The sequence below is a fragment of the Cajanus cajan genome, chromosome 7 (assembly GCF_000230855.2).
Source record: "Cajanus cajan strain Asha chromosome 7, NIPB_CcT2T_4, whole genome shotgun sequence".
In the NCBI taxonomy this organism is placed as follows: domain Eukaryota; kingdom Viridiplantae; phylum Streptophyta; class Magnoliopsida; order Fabales; family Fabaceae; genus Cajanus; species Cajanus cajan.
Window position 1 is genome coordinate 14,709,077 of NC_138523.1, and position 18,959 is coordinate 14,728,035.

An 18,959-nucleotide genomic window follows, 5' to 3' on the forward strand; every position below is an offset into this window, starting at 1 on the left:
AAATGCAAAAGCACCGTTTTGCTTGATTTTCTCCATGACAGCAACAACCCCACCGTAAGAAGGGGATAGAGTATTAGACTACCCTGTTGCCAGTTCTGCATTCTCTGCTGCAAGTAGAACATGGTAGCTTTTAACCTAGGAACCTCCTTTTCAGGGCCTTTCTTTTATAATTTTTTATCCTTTTTTTAAACCTTTTGTAAGAACAGTGCTAACTTCGCTCCATTTTGTACCTTTCTTCCTCTATTCACTGATGAAGTACCACCAGAGTGGAGCGTAAATAGCACTTTTCTAGTTATATATAAGGAAAAAAAAAAAAAAAAAAAAAGAGAGAGAGAGAGAAGAAAAGAAAAGTTACTGAGAAATTTGAGAATGGTAAGGCGATTTATGCGAGACTCTATCTAGTAGCTGGGACTGGGTTAAGCTTTTGTGCTTTAAACTTAGCTGCAACAATATAGGACTTAGCCTCAGGTGCCCTTACTGAAATTTTAGAACTGTTTTTATATTTCTTGACTTTTAGTTTATCTTTATCAATGATATTACTGTTTCATCCATACAACCAACCGCGCATGTTGTTATTGTTTGTTGGCCACCATACATGATTTTGAAAATTGAAACTGAGAGTGATGAAAAGTAGAAGTTAAGTTCATGGTGTGAGAGCAGGTAGATCCTTTGTACTTTGTTGGCAGTTAAAATGGATTGCAAGGCCCACTTGGTTGTTGTAAAACTCATGAATCATGATGGATGGTAGACCGACCTAACCTATGTTCACAGCTCAGTCCACAGCACTGACCACCTGCGATGTTAAACAGTGACTCGTGTGGACCTCAAAATGCTTGACACGTAACATTTCTTCAAAATTAACTAAGTTTGCATAAAGTTGAGATGAATTCATTTTCATAAAATTAGTTTTAAATTATTGAATATAAACATAATCAACATGTGGGCTTAAATTTATTTGAACCATAAATTTACACTAGAATGTATGTTATATTGAGAAGAATTGATTTTGTAAAAACATCAAATGGATATTATGCTATTTTTGAAAAGAAAAAAAAAAGTAACTAAAAAGTTAGGTGAAAGCCGGAAATCTAGTTGAAAAATGAAAACGGAAAAATTAACTGGTAGTTAAAAATTGTTAAGTTAGTTTAATAAATTATAAGTATTTGGTAAAATTATTTGTTGAAGTATATGATAAATCTAATAAATATAAAATTACAGAAATGAACATATTTATATGATTTTTATATAAATTTAAATTTCATTTTATTGATTTTGGTATATTTAAAAATTTATTTTTAATTAATTTTAAAATCTATCCATTTTTTATATAGATCCATTGTTCAAATTACGTTTTTTTAGTTAGAGTTATTATATTTTTTTATATTATGCATTCAACTATTAATCTTACACTATATCTTAAAATATGCTCAACCAAGTCTAAAACAAAATAAATTAACATGCAGCGAAATATATGTCATACTTCTATTATGTTAATTTGTATAATAGTTATAATTTAAAAAATATCTTGAAGTATAATGTTAAAATAATATAACAAATAATGTAAATATAATTGTTAAATTAAACCGCGTAAGAAGGAGAAAAATAATAATACAATGTTACCCATTGTAAAAAAAAAAAAATATATATATATATATATATATATATATATATGGGGAATGCTAATGTACTCCCACCTATTTTTTAGTGGGAGTATGTTAGCAACCTACACCAATTTTTTAGGACAAAAAAATCACTCATTTCTTTTAATTTTGTTAATTCGTACAAAGGATATTATAGTAATTTAATTTAATTTTAAATGAAAATAAAATATTTTCTCTCTCTTATTAATTTCATTCTTCAAATTATTTATTTTTTCTATTAATTAATTTTTACTTGTTCAGAGAGAGAGAGGGGGAGACATCATGAGAGATGAGAGAGAAATGAGTTAAAGAAAGAATTTAATAGGAGAGAGATAAATAAGTTAGAGAAAGAATTTAATAAGAAAGAGAAATGAGTTAGAGAAGAAATTTAATAAAAGAGAGAAATGATTTGGAAAATAAAATTAATAAGAGAGAGAAAATATTTTATTTTTATTTAAAATTAAATTAAATTACTATAATATCCTTTGTATGAATTAACCAAATTAAAAGAAGTGAGTGGTTTTTTTGTCTTAAAAAATTGGTGTAGGTTGCTAACATACTCCCACTATAAGTGGGAGTACATTAGCATTCCCCTATATATATATATATATATATATATATATGGAATTTTTTAGTGGGAGTATGTTAGTAAGTAGTAACCTACACCAAAATTTTAGGACAAAAAAAATCACTCATTTCTTTTAATTTGGTTAATTCGTATAAAGGATAGTATAGTAATTTGATTTAATTTTAAATAAAAATAAATATTTTCTCTCTCTTATTAATTTCATTCTCTAATTCATTTCATTTTTCTATTAATTAATTTTTATTTGTTCAGAGAGAAAGGGGGAGAGAAATGAGTTAAAGAAGAAATTTAATAGGAGAGAGATAAATAAGTTAGAGAAATAATTTAATAGGAAAGAGAAATAAGTTGGAGAAGAAATTTAATAAGAGAGAGAAATGACTTAAAGAATGAAGTTAATAAAGGAGAGAAAATATTTTATTTTTTTAAAATTAAATTAAATTACTATAATATCTTTTATACAAATTAATCAAATCAAAAGAAATGAGTGATTTTTTTTTTCTAAAATTTTGGTGTAGGTTACTAAAAGTATCTGCAATGAGGGTTGCTTATAAGCAACTCTGCAATGAAAGTTAATGGGACTTGTAGAAGCAACTCTGCTAAAATTTAAGCAACCCATAAAGTGGGCCAGAGCAGATGTGGCAGTGATGTGGCACAGGGTTGCTGAAAAGCAACCCCACTGAAAATGCTCTAACATACTCCTACTAAAAAATAGGTGGGAGTTTAACATTTCCCATATATATATATATACATACATACATACATACATACATATATATATATATATATATATATATATATATATATATATTTATTTACAATGAGAGAGAGTGAGAGAGAGAGATTTACAATGAGAGAGAGAGTAAAAATGCTTGCCCAACATTTTCTATATTGAAATCAGCATTTAGAATCTATTCAAATTAACCTCAACCATTATATATTAAAACACCAACCGCAATCTCATAAATGAGACAACAGTTTTAAAAACTTTTCTTTAATTATAGGATTTTTATAAAAAAAAAATTTAACATCTTATCAAATTCAATTTTTATTTATCATAATTATTTATAAATTAAATTTTAATATTATAAATAAAAAAATTGTATATTACAATATAAACTATTTATTATAAATCAAAAATATAATTTGTGGTTAAAAATATCTACTTATAAAAAATTTAAATATAATACATATATTCAAACACAATATTTATTTGTATATATAATGTATTATAAATGTTGGTTATATATAATAAATATTTAACTTGTGCATTGCATAAGTTAAAATACTAGTAAAATTTTTAAAACTAGTATATATGGGGTGGGGGAGGGAGTAAACTAATTATTGCAGCAGCTTTTGTTTTTTTTTTTATAAATAATTGTTTGTAAATTTAAGAGAATTTAAATTTTGTTTTTCCATCAACAAGTTTTCTTTAACCGAGATTTTTATAATTGTAAAACTTCCCTAATTTAAAAACGTAATCTAAACTAACCTACTAGTTGACTTTTTGGTAAATTGCCTTGCAACAATTAAGGGTAGTATATAGCCAAGCCAAAACACAGTTTCCTAATTTCATGCGGAATCCCCAATAAGGTCCAAAGTAGCTTATAAATAACAATACATGTGTGAGATTCACTAATATACGCAAAGAAACATTTTTAAGAATAATTTAAATTGTCTTAGAAGATCTTTCTACTAATCTTTCTACATATTAAATAAAGTGTTAAATATTTTTAAAATTTTAATGCATTAAATATGTTTATTTTTAGTTTAATAATTTCTCCGCGAAGTATCAAGAGAATATATCATTACTCTCCTCAAAAAAATGGAAAAAAGAAACAAGTGGATATAGTGTATAATGAGAGCAACGGCATGAATGAAAGTCATAGGTATGTTTTGTAGTGTGAGGAAAAAAAAAAAAAAAAACCGTAGGTTTCAAAGAGAAAGATAATGAATTGAGTGAATTGGGGGATGGTAGAGGTGGGTTGGGTAGTTCCGAGCATTGAAAAAAAGGGCGACTCGATTAAGACCATTTAAATCACATAAATGCAAGAGTAATTGAGACGGTTGAGAATAATGAGAAGATATTTTGTTCAGATGATAAATGCCCACCTTTTCCCATCCATTTTCTCTTCCTTAAATCATGATCCTTTCTCTATGAATTACAACTATATTTACACATTTGTCAACTAAAAACCCACAAAACCCCCCTCAAAAAATAAATTCCCCACTCATCCACTCCAGAGGCCCGCATCCATCTTTGTTTAACCTACCATGAACTTTTCTGCCGTCAATTAATTTGGAAAATGATAAGTGTACAACAAATAGTAGAAAATTTGTAGTTGTACATCATTTTCTTATTTTTTTTTCTATCATGTCATTTATTACATTTATTAATAATAAAACATATGTCAAAAAAGTAATTTTGTATAATTTATTGTGTATCAATATAAATGCTCCAATTTCTTCCTTGATATCATCAACATAAAATTAATTTATCCCTTTATTTAATTACATTAGGAAAACAACGATAAAAAAAAAAAATTACATTTGGAAAAACACGTGTAAATATATATCAAGTTATTTTATCGTCTTTTATCTAAAAAAAAAACTAATTTACTTAAAATATTAAATTATTGGTAAAGAATTGAATATCTAAAGCCCACAAAATATTAACTTACCCCCATCTCTCCCATTTGTGAAGAATTGAAAACAATACACATTTTAGTGAGCCCCACAGCAAACAATTCCACCTCTCCCATCTTTTATGAATGCGATACCGAACAAGGAAAATAGACATCACAACACTGTCACCTTTCCTGTCCTCCCTAAACAACTCTACCGAACAAAGCCAAGAGAAGGGGTCAAAAGAAGGAATATCAATGCATTAAACAAGACATCAATACTAGAAATTCAGTCAAGTCCTAGAATCGCAGGCGTCGGACCACATCCTAGACTCATAAGTCGCAAGAATATTTAATACATCTCTACTATTATTTGTTCTTTTAGGACGCATGTGCATTTGATTAAGATATTCACTTTACTTTTAAAGAAATAATATTTTTTTAATCAACTTAGCGACAGAACTCAATTATTTTTTGAAAAACAGACATTCAAAATGAACTACAAATCTTATTTAGCAATGCATACATGCTATAGAGTCTAGATGCATATACTCCAATAATTTTATTATTCAATATAAGATTTTAGTCTTGAGTTTTGATAGTTACCGTTTATTCTGATGGCAAACACGTTGAACACTAATTCATGTTCGCCCCTGCGCCATCCATATCCATGCGTTCTGAATTGTACAAAATATCCTGTTGATCAAAATATTAATTAACCAAAATGGAAGTGTTTCCTACCTGATTCCTACTTCCCCCTAGCGTTGCCCACAGACCCGAAATCAATATTTTCACTAGGATGAAAGATCTGCAACCGAGTCTACGATTAATCCAAAACCCACCGTGCTCAAAATAGAAATAGAACAGCTACTCTATCGATCAATTGAACAATCTAGGTTGATGAGCAACACCGCTTTCTCCATTGACACAGCCAACCTGCAACCATAAAAGCCCACTAAATGTTTCCTAAATTTTCATAAATGCATGTCCATGTTTTGCTAGGATACAAACAAGACATCATTTAAACGATCAGAACATGACTCAGCACATTTATTAGAGATGAAAACACACTATCCATTTCAAGGTAGATAATATTGCATACTAAGACTTATCCATTGAGAGCTTACATCTTTTTATTTTTTGTACCAAAGGATATCCTCCTGGTAGAGATTATTTCTTTTCAAGACAAAGATCACTAAAATAAATTATTTATCTCAACAAGACATTTTTCATACATAGTCAGGAATTATATTTAGGTTAATATACTTCAGACTAGTCATCTGATGCTGAGAATATTTTACCATCTTTTGACACTGTTCTGATGGGAAATAATTTCACATTTATGAAAATAATATTGAAAGTACAATTTGAAACCTTAGAGTTATGAATAGCCACTCGTACAATGACTTAATTTGAAAACTTAGTGAGATATTCACGGAGAACCTAACCGAAACATTCTCAAGTCTTTGACAAATTTAAAACCTCAGTCTACCAATGTTCAGCATAGGACATTCGTAATTGTTTCAACTCAGCAACACGCAGTTGAAGTTTTACCCCTCGCCCCTATTTCCATACATTTGCATCAACTTGATTTTTCAAGGTGTAAAAACTAGAAAATTATCAATCTGGATTCTCCTGTTTTAAATAACAGTGAAGAGTCCCATTACAGGGATAAAATACACAGTTTTCCATAAAAGTAATGTGACCCCTAAACCATCATGCTGCCCTGCACAAGAAAGCTAATTTTGTATTTCTCCAACGGGATGGTACATTGACACAAAAGGATCCAAATCCACTGTCAATCACTTACAAAAGTGTGTCGAAGACTTTAGTAGCCCAAAAGTCAAAATGTTTTGAGTTCAACGATCAACAAACAAGAGTTGAAGAATCTGGCTCTTCAAAAAGTCAAACGGTCCCTCCACAATTTGTTCTCTGTACATACCATATAATGAAGAGAAAAATCCTTTCCTACTTCCTCTCCCCAGTGCAACCCTAGAAGAGAAAAGAAAAGTTCTTCAAACTCACATTCATGTAACTGACAGTTTCCTAAGTGGATCTATATGCAATATGATGAAAAATCTAAAATGCAGCAACTGACAAATACAACTAATCCAGTGCATAAAGAAGAATATCATCAAATACAATTCCAATAAAAACAGATTTAAGACAATTTCGGTAAGATAGACTTTCAGAATCAAGTGTGACAATAAAAGGAGTTAACCATTTGAAGCAAACCAAGAAAGAATAACACCTTAACTTTCATTTTGCTACTAGAGAGAGAAAATAAAAAGTTTATTTAGGTGCTTGCTTTGAATGTTATTGACAATAACCATGATTTTATACAACATTTTTAATCTGTTTTTATGGTTTTCTACAATCTTGATACAAGGCAAGTTCACAGCTACTCTATGATTGCAAAGCTCACAATTCATGGATTCTGCTATAACTCCGTGGCAGGCAAACAGACAGTTGATTGAAAATGGTTAATACTTTATCATAATCCACACAAGAAACTGGAAATGAAGCAGAACCAAATTTCCAGCATAATAACAATCTGGTGTATTGCCAAATTTCATTGAATTTTTGGCAAGTAGTCACTCATAGTATAACAAATACAAATCTTTCTCATGGGAACTAGCTGGAACCTGGAATCAGTTGATTTGGACCTTGATCCCTAAATTGTGATTTCAATATCCATCAACAATGAAGTTATAGACAAGACACTGTTAACATTCATAATGCTAACATAAAACTGAAAGGTGCTATACTGATACCCTAAGAAGCACAAACCTAGCAAGATGATTAGCATTGTTGGACTTGAACAAATTTCTAACACCAGTGTGTCAGCGACACTGACATGTGCTTAGGTGGTACCAGGCTCTATTTACAAATGTACAGAGCTTCAACTTGGCTGGACATGGCTTGCACTCTTCACAGGTAGCACACCAACACAACCAACACAAAACTAAGTTCAGGTTAATTAAATTCCTGAAGCCCCTTTATCCTTTGCAAGCTTCATGTGCAGTGACCATCTTCCTCGTAGCATTCACAAACAATAGCCTTCATCCCTATACAGCATTACAATGGCACAGTGATCCTTCTACAGTCACTAACCCTTGACATTTTCACTCTGCCTGCTCATCCTTACTATTAGTTTTTAAAAGCTTCAAAGCTGTTATACAATATTTAGATATTTATAAATGATACATTAGACTTCTTTTTCAAGAGTTGATTTTACTTTCTTTTCTTTTCTAGGATTGATTTATTTTATAACATGGTTTTAAAAATCGGACTGAACCGACTAGTCGACGGTTTGACTGCAGACTGGTCCTTAACCAGTTCGGTTGGCACAGAAAACTGTTTTGCAACGAACACGTAGAATCGATTAAACCTGTCAATTGTCCCCAAAACCAAAAAATGTCTAAACTTAACTTTACACACATCACCTATATCAATTTCCATTAGCCAAACATCATAATTTTTTAATCAATGATTTATCCATCATTAACCACTTACTACCCATCCCAACCCACGACTCTTGTCACACTCCTTGGCTAATAATGGTAGATTCTTGGTCAAATAAGTTTTATATTCAATTAATGGAAAGCATAGTTATCAATAGTGTATTGTTGCTATCACATGAACCAAAAGGGTTGGCCTAGTGGTAGGAGGTTTAGGTAAAATGCAAAAAGTCCTGAGTTCTAAATCTTCCTGTGTTTTACATCAAGAATCCTGTGTTTCTGATTCAAGACTAAATGCCTTCTCTTTCACTTTCATATTTGAGTTGGACCACAAATTTCAAATAAGTGTGACCTCCTTCCTTTCTGGCCACTGAACCAGCTCTTTAAAGAATTCCAGCCAACCCATAGCACTCTAGTGTTGTTAATCACAAAGCCTCATTTTTACACACCACAGCACAACTTTTTGCTGGCTTATGTTCTGTACGCATTCTCATCTAGTCAGAGAGGTCTCTGTTCTTTTTTTCCAAGCATCTACATGTTATATTTTCTCTATTTTTTATGTTTATTTTTGTGCTGTGTTCAGAGTGGCAGGGTGGCCACAAGTTCTGATGTTTTTATTTCCCGTCTCAACTCTCAACATGTTTGTGTACTTCTCTAAGAAATCTCTACTCTTTTTTAACTTTAAATTCAGAGAGGCCTCTGTTCTGATTCTTTTTCTTTTATGTTTCTTGACTTATGTTGACTTGAGTTTAGCTTAAAAATATGGCTTTTGATTATTAAATATTAATTACAAATGTCTTTATTTTGTGGTAATTTTTTATTTTTGAGCATTTATATTTGCGTAGTATAAATTATTTAACTAGTGAGCATAATGTTCAAAAATAGAGATCATCTTGCTATGCACTATTCCACTCTAGTGGTTTTAGTTTGGGCAAGATGCTCGACACTGCTATCTAGGATTGATAACGAAAGTGATGTGAAGAGTGTGTTGGGTGTTTGTATTTCATTACTCAGACCTTCTAGAAGCCATGAAAAAATTACAAAATATAAAACACCTTTAATATAATAAGTAATATCAGAGACCAGAACCAACATAACCATTTCAGTAAATAATTGAAAGACAACAACCAACTGGATAGAAATTGAATAGTGGATCAAGGAAAATAGAATATATTTTATAATTGTAATATTTTAAAACGGATATATGACTTTGTTAAGGATTTATAGTTTCAGGTTCACAATATGTCAATCATGGTCAAGGTCCTCGTACTTTCAAATCAATAAATTAGGACCTCAAAATATTAAAAAAAACATGTAGATTTAATCCCTCCTCTCTACGAATTAATCATGTCATTTTAAAGTTAGGAAGTAAATCCACATGTTTATGAAAGTTTAAGGATCAAATTCATCAATATAAAAATATAGGGAACTTGACCATCTTTGACCAAAAGTATAGGTACTAAAAACACATTTTTCCCTTAATTTTTTATCATATAATGTGTTCAGCTATGACAAACCCTATAACTACTAGAAATGCACCATGTTTTCCCTGTTGTGTCCATGCTTCCCAGCTGCCACCCCTGGCATAGCAGCATCATAATGTTCACAATAATGAACCTATTAGCACAGTAAACAAGCTAAAAGATCTCCATCTCCCCCTTCTTTTAAGCAAGCACAGAAAACTAACAGAACAATAATAAAAACAGTGTAGATTCCTGTCATTCCAGAATATGTAACATCATTCAAACATTTGGCATACTGCCATTGTTATAAATGTGATCATTTGTAAGATGGCACTGCACAATAATTGAGTGGGGACTACATGTAGGCAAAGCAATACAATGAATTATAGTATGGTATGCATAAATTACCTGCCGAGCAAACTTCTCTACAATCATTACCAAATCACATCTGAATTCCATTTAAGAGCCAGACAGCGTAGAATATAGATACATAGCTCCAATGGGAATAAATGTACCAACATGGCATCATTTGTAGCAGTATGAACAATCAAGCATTCTCAGGACTGAATTCTCCCCATCCACTACTACTTCTTATATACTTATCAACAATGCCAAATTCCTGATTCTGTGCAATCCGCTTGGCATAGTTCTCAGTTGAAATTGGGCCTTTCTTCAACCTGCGGTAATAAACAATGTGCCAAGGCCACAATCGAGCACATCCAAAGAAGGCATCAACAGTTAAATTGTTCCCATCATCTTTTGGAAGTTCCAGGCCACAGTCATTAAGAACCATGCGCATCTCCTCCATGGATACAATGGTTGAAAGGTCAGAATGAGGATTGACATATGTTTCAGAAGCAGGCTTATGAATTTCTGTTGAAATAGCATCCAACATCAGTGTTCCAGAATGCCCAAGACCCTTTGTCTCGTTAACTATCTGCGGAGATAAATTCCCAATAAGTGGTTCATTTAAATCTGTTACTCTGTCAGATGATTTTAAGAAAATATGATTTTCATGATTGTCTTCCTGTATAAATTGGCCCTTTGCAACACCATCCACCACTGGGGTACACACTGCAGCTTTTCCATTTATAGCAATACCTGTATCTTTGGATTGAAGATTCTCCAATTCTTTTTTACTGCCAATTTGTTGTCCCTGTGCAACCAAATGATCCACAGATTCAAGAGCAGCACCATTAATAGATGGGCTTTTTAAACTCAACTGCATTTTATTTGGAGATGATGATAAAGGCTGATTGAGTGATACAGACAAAGACACAGGGGAGCTTGATCTCCAAGAATTCAAACTTTTGCCTTTATGATACTGAGATTTTGAGGATGACCTTAATTTCGACGATGAAGAATGTGATCTAGAAAACACAGATCTTGATCTAGAATGAGAACTAGACCTAGACAGTGACTTGGAAGATTGAGAATTTGAAAGAGAGCGAGATGCAGAGTGATCTGACAGCAAAGAAGGTGAGACTGATCGCTTGGACATCTTTGCCCTGGATCTTTCAGACAACTCTATTTCATTTTTGCTCCGCTTCTTTCCTTCGTACTCCTTTTTTTGATGCCTATCAGTTTCCCTTGTTAAAGGGGATGATTCATTTCTCCGTGGTGCAAGCAGATGTCGAGAACCAGACAACCTTCTCTCATCTCTCTGGTGCCTCATTGGCAAAGCATCCCCACTTGATTGCAGCTTCACCCAGGAACCAGATCTAAATGTATTCTCATCTTCACCTTTCTGCTTCTTGTAAATTCTATTATTATGCCGAACATCCAACCTGTTATATTTCCTCTGTGAAGAATGTTCTTCTGGACAATTTCGCTTTTTATGACCTGGATCACCACATCTAAAACATGTTTGATGGAACTTTGAGCCATTTGGCTGACTTGAGGTATCCTCACCAATCTGCACTCTGCCCATATTCTCCTGGGAATGTGGTGCTGGAGAACCACCAGAGTAACCAACATGATAATCTTCATTGTCACACTTCCTATCATGGCCCTGATAAGGTTCATAACGATCAAATTCTATACCATTTCCATTTCCGTTGTCATGATAAGGCTCATGAACTGGCTCACCCCATCTACCATTCTCCTCCATGTTAGCAACAACCCCACCGCCTTGATCAGGAAAATCTCCCCCATAATCCTTTTCTTCCCCAACAGAATCTTTAAAGTCATCATGGCAATATTCCCTCTCATCGCCAGGCATTTCCACAGATTTTCCCCTACTAATATTCTGATTTGACCACCCACTGAAACCTGTTTTTCTTCTCAAATACCCGGCTCTATCAGGATTTCTCACCTGTTGCAACTCAAATGCATTTCTTCTACCACCCCTAGCAAATCTAGAAAAGTTTGTTTTAGGCTGTTTATTTGACCATGTCAGAGTCAGCTGCTCCCCACAAATATTTCTACCTTTCAGTGCTCTCAGAGCCTTTTCCGCATCCAGAGGGAAATCAAATACTACAAAGCCATAGCCATCTCTTTTCAGCTGAACATTGCAATGTCCAAATCGACGGAAAACACGCTCGAGTTCATCTCTTCGAGAATGCTCCGACAGATTACCAATATAAAGTGACATCTGCGACATTTCGAAATCAAAGACCACATCAATGTCCACACTTTATGATTCCAACACGTTCATCGAACGCGTAAAATGCAAAATAAATTCTATAATCTCCGCAAAAACGAACAAGAGAACATGTCGACACGTTATAATGGCATAAACAAAACGCAGCATTGGAACAGGAATTTCATCGAGCGCGTAAATGAAAAGAAAATTTCATAACCTCAAAGAAACGAATAAGAGAACATGATATCATTTTATAATGACAAAAACTTGCAGAAATCTGGAACGGCAATTTCATCGAACACGTAAAACGCATGAATACAGAGAGTAACATGAAACCCTAACGAAAACACGTAAAGATGATTAAAGTGTTCCAGTGAGGGGATTAATAGCGTGGAGAGTGTGGTAGAAGAGTGATTAGGCGAACCTTCTAGAAGCGCCAGAGTGCACTTGGGCCTCTGCTCCGTTCCTCTCTGAAGCTTCCAACGAGTCGGTGGAATCGAAACGGTGCGTAGGGGCAGTGACTTTGAATCGTTAGAATTTGAAAGGTGCGATGGAACACTGCGAAGCTATTATTAACCTAGAAAGTGAAACCGAGAGGAAGCACTTGTGGCATCAGTGACAGGGCTGTGTTTGTGCTGTAAGGTGGAGTGGAGATGAAGAAAATTTTGCACTTGCTAGTCAAGTGCCACGCACGCACGCATTTGCTGCTTCACGCGTGTCAATATTGGTACTAACAAAACAACCCTTGGTTTTATTATAAACGACGAGTCGACGATACACTAAATAAATTTTGACTTAGTTACATTTTTTATCCTTTAAGTATTGTAATTAGGCAATTTTAGTCCTCAAAATTTTAGTTAAGTAATTTTTGTCCCTAAAGGATTATAATTGTGTAATTTTGGTCTTTTAATTTTTAATTGAATAATTTTAGTCCCTATAATATCATAATTGTTCGATTTTAGTCACTCCCATTAAAAATTTAATAATTTTAAGGTTAAAACTCTAATTTAGTCCCTTATAATATTTGTTTGTTTCAATTTAGTCTTACTTTAATTTTTTGTTTAAATTTGGTCCCCAATAATTTAAATTATTGCAATGTTGGACTTCCGTCCAAATTATTTAGACAGAGTTAATTGTTGGCCACGTGGATGTTACATGGATGTACACGATGCCAAATTTTTTTAATGCATCTGGAGCCAGAACGACCCGTTTTGGTTGCACACTTGGTATGTTAATTTTGCACCTGGAACGGGTCGTTCCGGGTGCAAAATTAACACATCAAGAGTGCAACCAGAACGGGCCGTTCTGGTTTCAGAAAGGGTCGTTCTGGTTCCAAAATGTCAAACACAAACTCGATGATTATAGTTGGTGACGGATCCAGAAATTTTAGATGTGGGGCAATACTTATTTATATATTTGTAATATTAAAAATTTTACATATAATTTTTAAAAGTATAAATATATATTATAGTTATTTTTTACAAGTTTTTATATCTACAATTACGATTAAGGATGAAAATAAACTAGGTCAGATTATGTTATATTATAATTTAACAGAATTAAACCTAATTTTTATTAAAAGTACATGTTATTAATATGATATATTTATCTATCATAGACATTTTTTAAAATGTTTGGTTAGAACTACAATCTTAAAAACCTACTTAATAATAATTTAACTCTAATAAAACATAAAAATAAATATGTTAAATCTTATAAAAATCAAATTTAATTTATTTATCATATAAATATGTTTTTGATATGTGATATAAATTTTTACAATTTTTGATTTTTTTTATCAACATATACAATAAATAGAAAGCACAAAAGTTTGACAAATATGAGATAAATGAATAATTCTTCGAAACTTATATTTTATACATATGATAATTTAAATATATATATGTATACATATATATATATTAGAATATAATTATTATTTTTTAAAATATATTATTTTTTAGATGAAAAAAATTATGTATGTGTAAATGGTTTATTTTTTATCTTTGAACGACATTGTGTGTTGGTTGGTGTTCTGGAATGGCCCATTTTGAATCTGGAATTGCACGTTTTGGGAACCAGAACGGCCCGTTTCAATTTCAGAACGGTCCGTTCTGGTGCACTCGTTTGCGTTAAATAATGCATCTGGAACGGTCGTTCCAGATGCAAAATTTACGCACCATGAATGCAGCCAGAACGGCCCGTTCCGGTTTCAGAACTGGACGTTCTGGTTCCAGATGCATGAAAAAATTAAGCATCCACGTATGCATCCACGTGGCACCCACGTTGCCAACAGTTAACTTCGTCCAAATAATTTGGACATAAGTCCAACATTGCAATAATTTAAATTATTGGAGATCAAATTGAAACAAAAAATTAAAGTAGGACTAAATTGAAACAAACAAATATTATGAGGGACTAAATTAGGTTTTTAACCTAATTTTAATATATATATATATATATATATATATACAATGTTTTAAAATTATACAATTATTTCTCTATTCAAGTTAATGCATATTATAATTTTCTTCAATGCATCAAATGATATATATTTATTATTAATAAATAAATAAAATTTATATATTATTATTTTTATAATATTACTGATAAATTAATATCAATAATATTATTAGTATATTTATAGATAAACTAATAATTTGATAAATATAATTTATTATATATTAATATACTTTTACAAAAATATAAGTATATTAATTAGAAATATACATATCTTTTGTTATATATTTATATTTTTGTAAAATTGTATTAATATATACTAAATCATATTTATCAAATTATTAGTTTATCTATAAATATACTAAAAAAATTATTGATATTAATTTATCAGTAATATTAAACTACTAATAATATATAAATTTTATTTATTTAGTAATAATAAATATATATCATTTGATATATTAACAAAAATTATAATATATGTTAACTTAAATAAGCAAACAATTGTATAAAACATCATATACATATATATATATATATATATATACACAAATTCTTAAATTACTAAATTTTTAATGAGAAAGACTAAAATCGCACAATTATAATAGTTAAGGGATTAAAATTGTTCAATTATAAATTAAAGGACTAAAATCACACAATTACAATTTTTTAAGGACTAAAATTACTCAATTAAAATCTTGAGGATCAAAATTGCACAATTACAATATTTGAGGGATCAAAAACATAATTAAGCCATAAATTTTTTATTTTTGTTAATTGGTCATACCATTTTATAAATATTTATACATGTTATTTGAGAATTAATAATTTTACTACTTTAAATAGTTAAATAAAAGTATAATTTATATTTTTAGCGCAATAAAATAAAAATTTATTTTTAATTCAAAAATATTAGATTCTCACGTATATTCGTAAAAATAATGATATTAAGTATTTTCTCCTCCATGACTCATAAAATCTTGTTTAAAAGAAGTCTTATTAATATTCTATTTTGATATAATATATTTTATTAAAAAATTATGCTTAAAGTATTTAGGGTGTAACGTCTAGTCGTATAAATATTAAGTCCAATATTATACGTATTCATATAATAATTATGTATATTATATCATTAATATTATTATACATAAAGCAAAGGAAAATTTCATAAACTTGCTTACATATAGTAACTTATTTTTACATCACATATTAAACTAAAAATATTTACAATAATGTACATAATTATAAATTACTTATTTCTTACACTACTTTTACAATGTTTACATATTTGATTGATACAAGTTCACAATAGGATTAACATGATTCGTCGGAGGTAGAAAAAAGTAACCACTAAGAATTTCTTGAGTAGGAAAAAACATAAAAGTTGATAGTGTCAATCCTTGAAAAGTGACCGAGTTGTAGACAACATCTACAGACCAAGTAGTTCCTAGAAATACCGCGGATATGATAGAAGAGAAAGGGCCTGGAAGTGTTGGTAGGTCCATCTATTCTTTTATATAATTTAATTAAATATTTAAACAAGAAATATAAGGAGTAAGAACAATTTTCAAATATATATTAGTAATTACTAGAAAATATATTAGTGATTCTTGACATAAAAATTTGAATTATACTTGTAGTGACTAGTCAGGATAAATGAGCATTATCATAATATTAACCAATAAAAGGATTTTTTACCTTAAATTTTCACTCATTTAAATCTCCAAGGTCAAACCTCCAACTACAATTTAATTCAAACTTTTATTCTTATGGTCATAGAATAATATTTATCTTTACAAATGAATGAAGAAATAACAACAAGACGAGTTTAAGACATTTTTAATAAAACTATATTATAGTTAATATTAATATAAAAATAATTACACCAAATAAATTTGAGTATTTTTCATTATTTGTTTTAATAAAATAAATTTTACGTAAATGGAGTGTATTAAAGAATATTAATCAAGTAAATGATATTGATAAACTTCTTAAAATAATTAAACAACATAAACTAGAAACATTTCATTAATTATTAAGAGTAAAAATTATCATAGATTAAGCAAATAAATGAAGTTAGAAACACCTCACTAAATAAATATACATAAAAGCTAACATAAATAAATAAATATAATAGCATATATAATTTTAAAAAGATAAAGTTTTCCATCCACGTAATCTACTTAATTTCTACCGCGCATTTGTACCATACATTATCTACTGCTCTCTGCAACATTATCTACTGTGAGTAATTATCTATTACATTTCACATTATCTTTTCATCATGCCACATCATCAATTGTTTACCTATCTTTTCATTACATTTGAACCTGTGACTTGGAACTTGTACTTCCTATACACAACTACACAAACTATTGAACCATTCCATTTTATATGTGTATTGCATTATATAAATTATAACAAATTGTTTCATACGTAATTATTATAATAAAATATTATAAATATTTATAATATAATTGGATATCATACATATATATATTTAGTTTACGGAAAATATAAAATTTTATAAAAATAAAACACTTGTATTTATCTATTTATTTTAAATATGATAACTAAAATTTAAAAATCTTATTTTAAAAAAATAAGATAATAATAATAAAATTGTGAATCAATATTATATGATTCTATTTTATTAATCAAATCATAATAATCATAAAATTAGGAATAAATAGTATATAATTCTATTTTATTCTACTGAAAATTTTGTAATATTTAATGTATTGTAATTATATAAAATATTGTACTTATTCTCTATTATATATATATATATATATTTTATATAATAACTAAAAATTTAGACTACTATTTTGAAAAAAGTATAATAATAATAATAAAAAAAATTGAGAATATTGTATCTGAAATTTAAGACATTACATAGGGCAAGATATTTCACAAAGAGAGTTTTTGTCATTTCTTGAAGGATTTTATTTTTTCTTTCAATGACTCTATTATGTTGGGGTTATTTTTTGTGAAGAGAAGTCGTGCAAAACCCAACTCTTCTCACAAACAATTTTGAACTGGGAGTTTTTAAATATTATTTCATGATCACTTTTGATGATAGGGATACAAAAATCTTTCTCATATTGAACTCTTTTACAAAATATTTCAAAGAAATGAAAAGACTCATACTTGTAAATGGTGAAGTATACCCATATGTGTATAAAATAATCATCAACAATGATGAATTTATACTTTTTACCAACTAGACTTAATGTTCTAGTAGGCCCAAATAGATTGTATGTAACAAGTCTAAATATTTTTGAAGTAAAAACAATTTTCTTTGATTTAAAGGATGAAAATTTTGTTTATTTTCCTTTCTAACAAGTTTCACATAGAAAATGAGTCTGTGAAAAACTGTTAGGTAGTCCTTTAACTAAACCGTTTTTATATAATTTTGAAATATTTTAAATTACATCGTCAAGTTTTTTTATCAAATCTATCTTTCATCTTCTCTGAATACCAAACAAGTTACATTTTGTCTACTTAAATCGTCAAAATTAACTTCATAAAGGTTATTCTTTCTAACAATAGTAAAGAGTATAGTCTAACCAATTCATTTGATTATACATTCATCTTAGTTTAAAGACATAGTATATCCAATATCACAAGATTGACTAATGTTGAACAATTTTTTATGTCTTTCGATATATAAAACATTTTCAACAGTAAATAAATGGTTCTTGCCAAATGAGACCAATCTTCCATATGACTGAAGGTATAGGAACATAAACATTTCTCTTATTATATGACATGAGCATCCATTGTCATAGCTTAACAAGAGACTAAAATATCTTTATTAATCTAAAATGCAATAAACATAGATTTTGTATTCAAGCAATGCTTCTTTCCTTCAACCAAGTCATAGATGGCTGAACCTTTGAGTTTTAAATTGGACTACAATGGGTTGGTCTATATCTACATCCATTCCCACAAAATCTGAAATACACCAAGGAATACATCATTAAGCCGATGTATATTTCCTTGTATAAAAACAGTGAAATTTACTCTTTAAGGAATATATGTCCATATATAACACTTACATACGCATATCATGCTCAAAACTAAAATGTCACTCTCTTCAGCTTATAAGTATACACGGAATATGAAACATGTCCAAGTTCAG

General features: G+C 29.9%; 1 protein-coding gene across 6 annotated transcripts; it reads right to left on the minus strand.

Moving 5' to 3' along the window:
• Nucleotides 1-296: 296 nt before the first annotated feature.
• LOC109814599 (uncharacterized) lies at nt 297-13,075 on the minus strand. Of its 6 annotated transcripts, none has more exons than XM_083061162.1 (6): nt 12,780-13,075; nt 10,180-12,364; nt 6,658-6,839; nt 5,454-5,783; nt 4,905-5,061; nt 297-793 (listed from the first exon to the last, which is right to left on the minus strand). In XM_083061162.1, the coding sequence occupies exon 2, from the start codon at nt 12,362-12,364 to the stop codon at nt 10,319-10,321; it is 2,046 nt and encodes a 681-aa protein (XP_082917288.1). In that variant the 5' UTR covers nt 12,780-13,075; the 3' UTR covers nt 297-793; nt 4,905-5,061; nt 5,454-5,783; nt 6,658-6,839; nt 10,180-10,318. The 6 variants fall into 6 exon arrangements, with proteins under 6 accessions (XP_082917288.1, XP_029125150.2, XP_029125152.2 ...); XM_029269317.2 differs by lacking the exon at nt 297-793 and having other exon boundaries at nt 4,727-5,061; nt 5,454-5,500; nt 5,589-5,783; XM_029269319.2 differs by lacking the exons at nt 297-793; nt 4,905-5,061 and having other exon boundaries at nt 5,387-5,543; nt 5,690-5,783.
• Between the last annotated feature and the right edge of the window lie 5,884 nt (nt 13,076-18,959).

Excerpts from the sequence above, each read along its gene's own strand:
- LOC109814599 (XM_083061162.1), bottom strand. The coding sequence starts at position 12,364 with ATGTCACTTTATATTGGTAATCTGTCGGAGCATTCTCGAAGAGATGAA.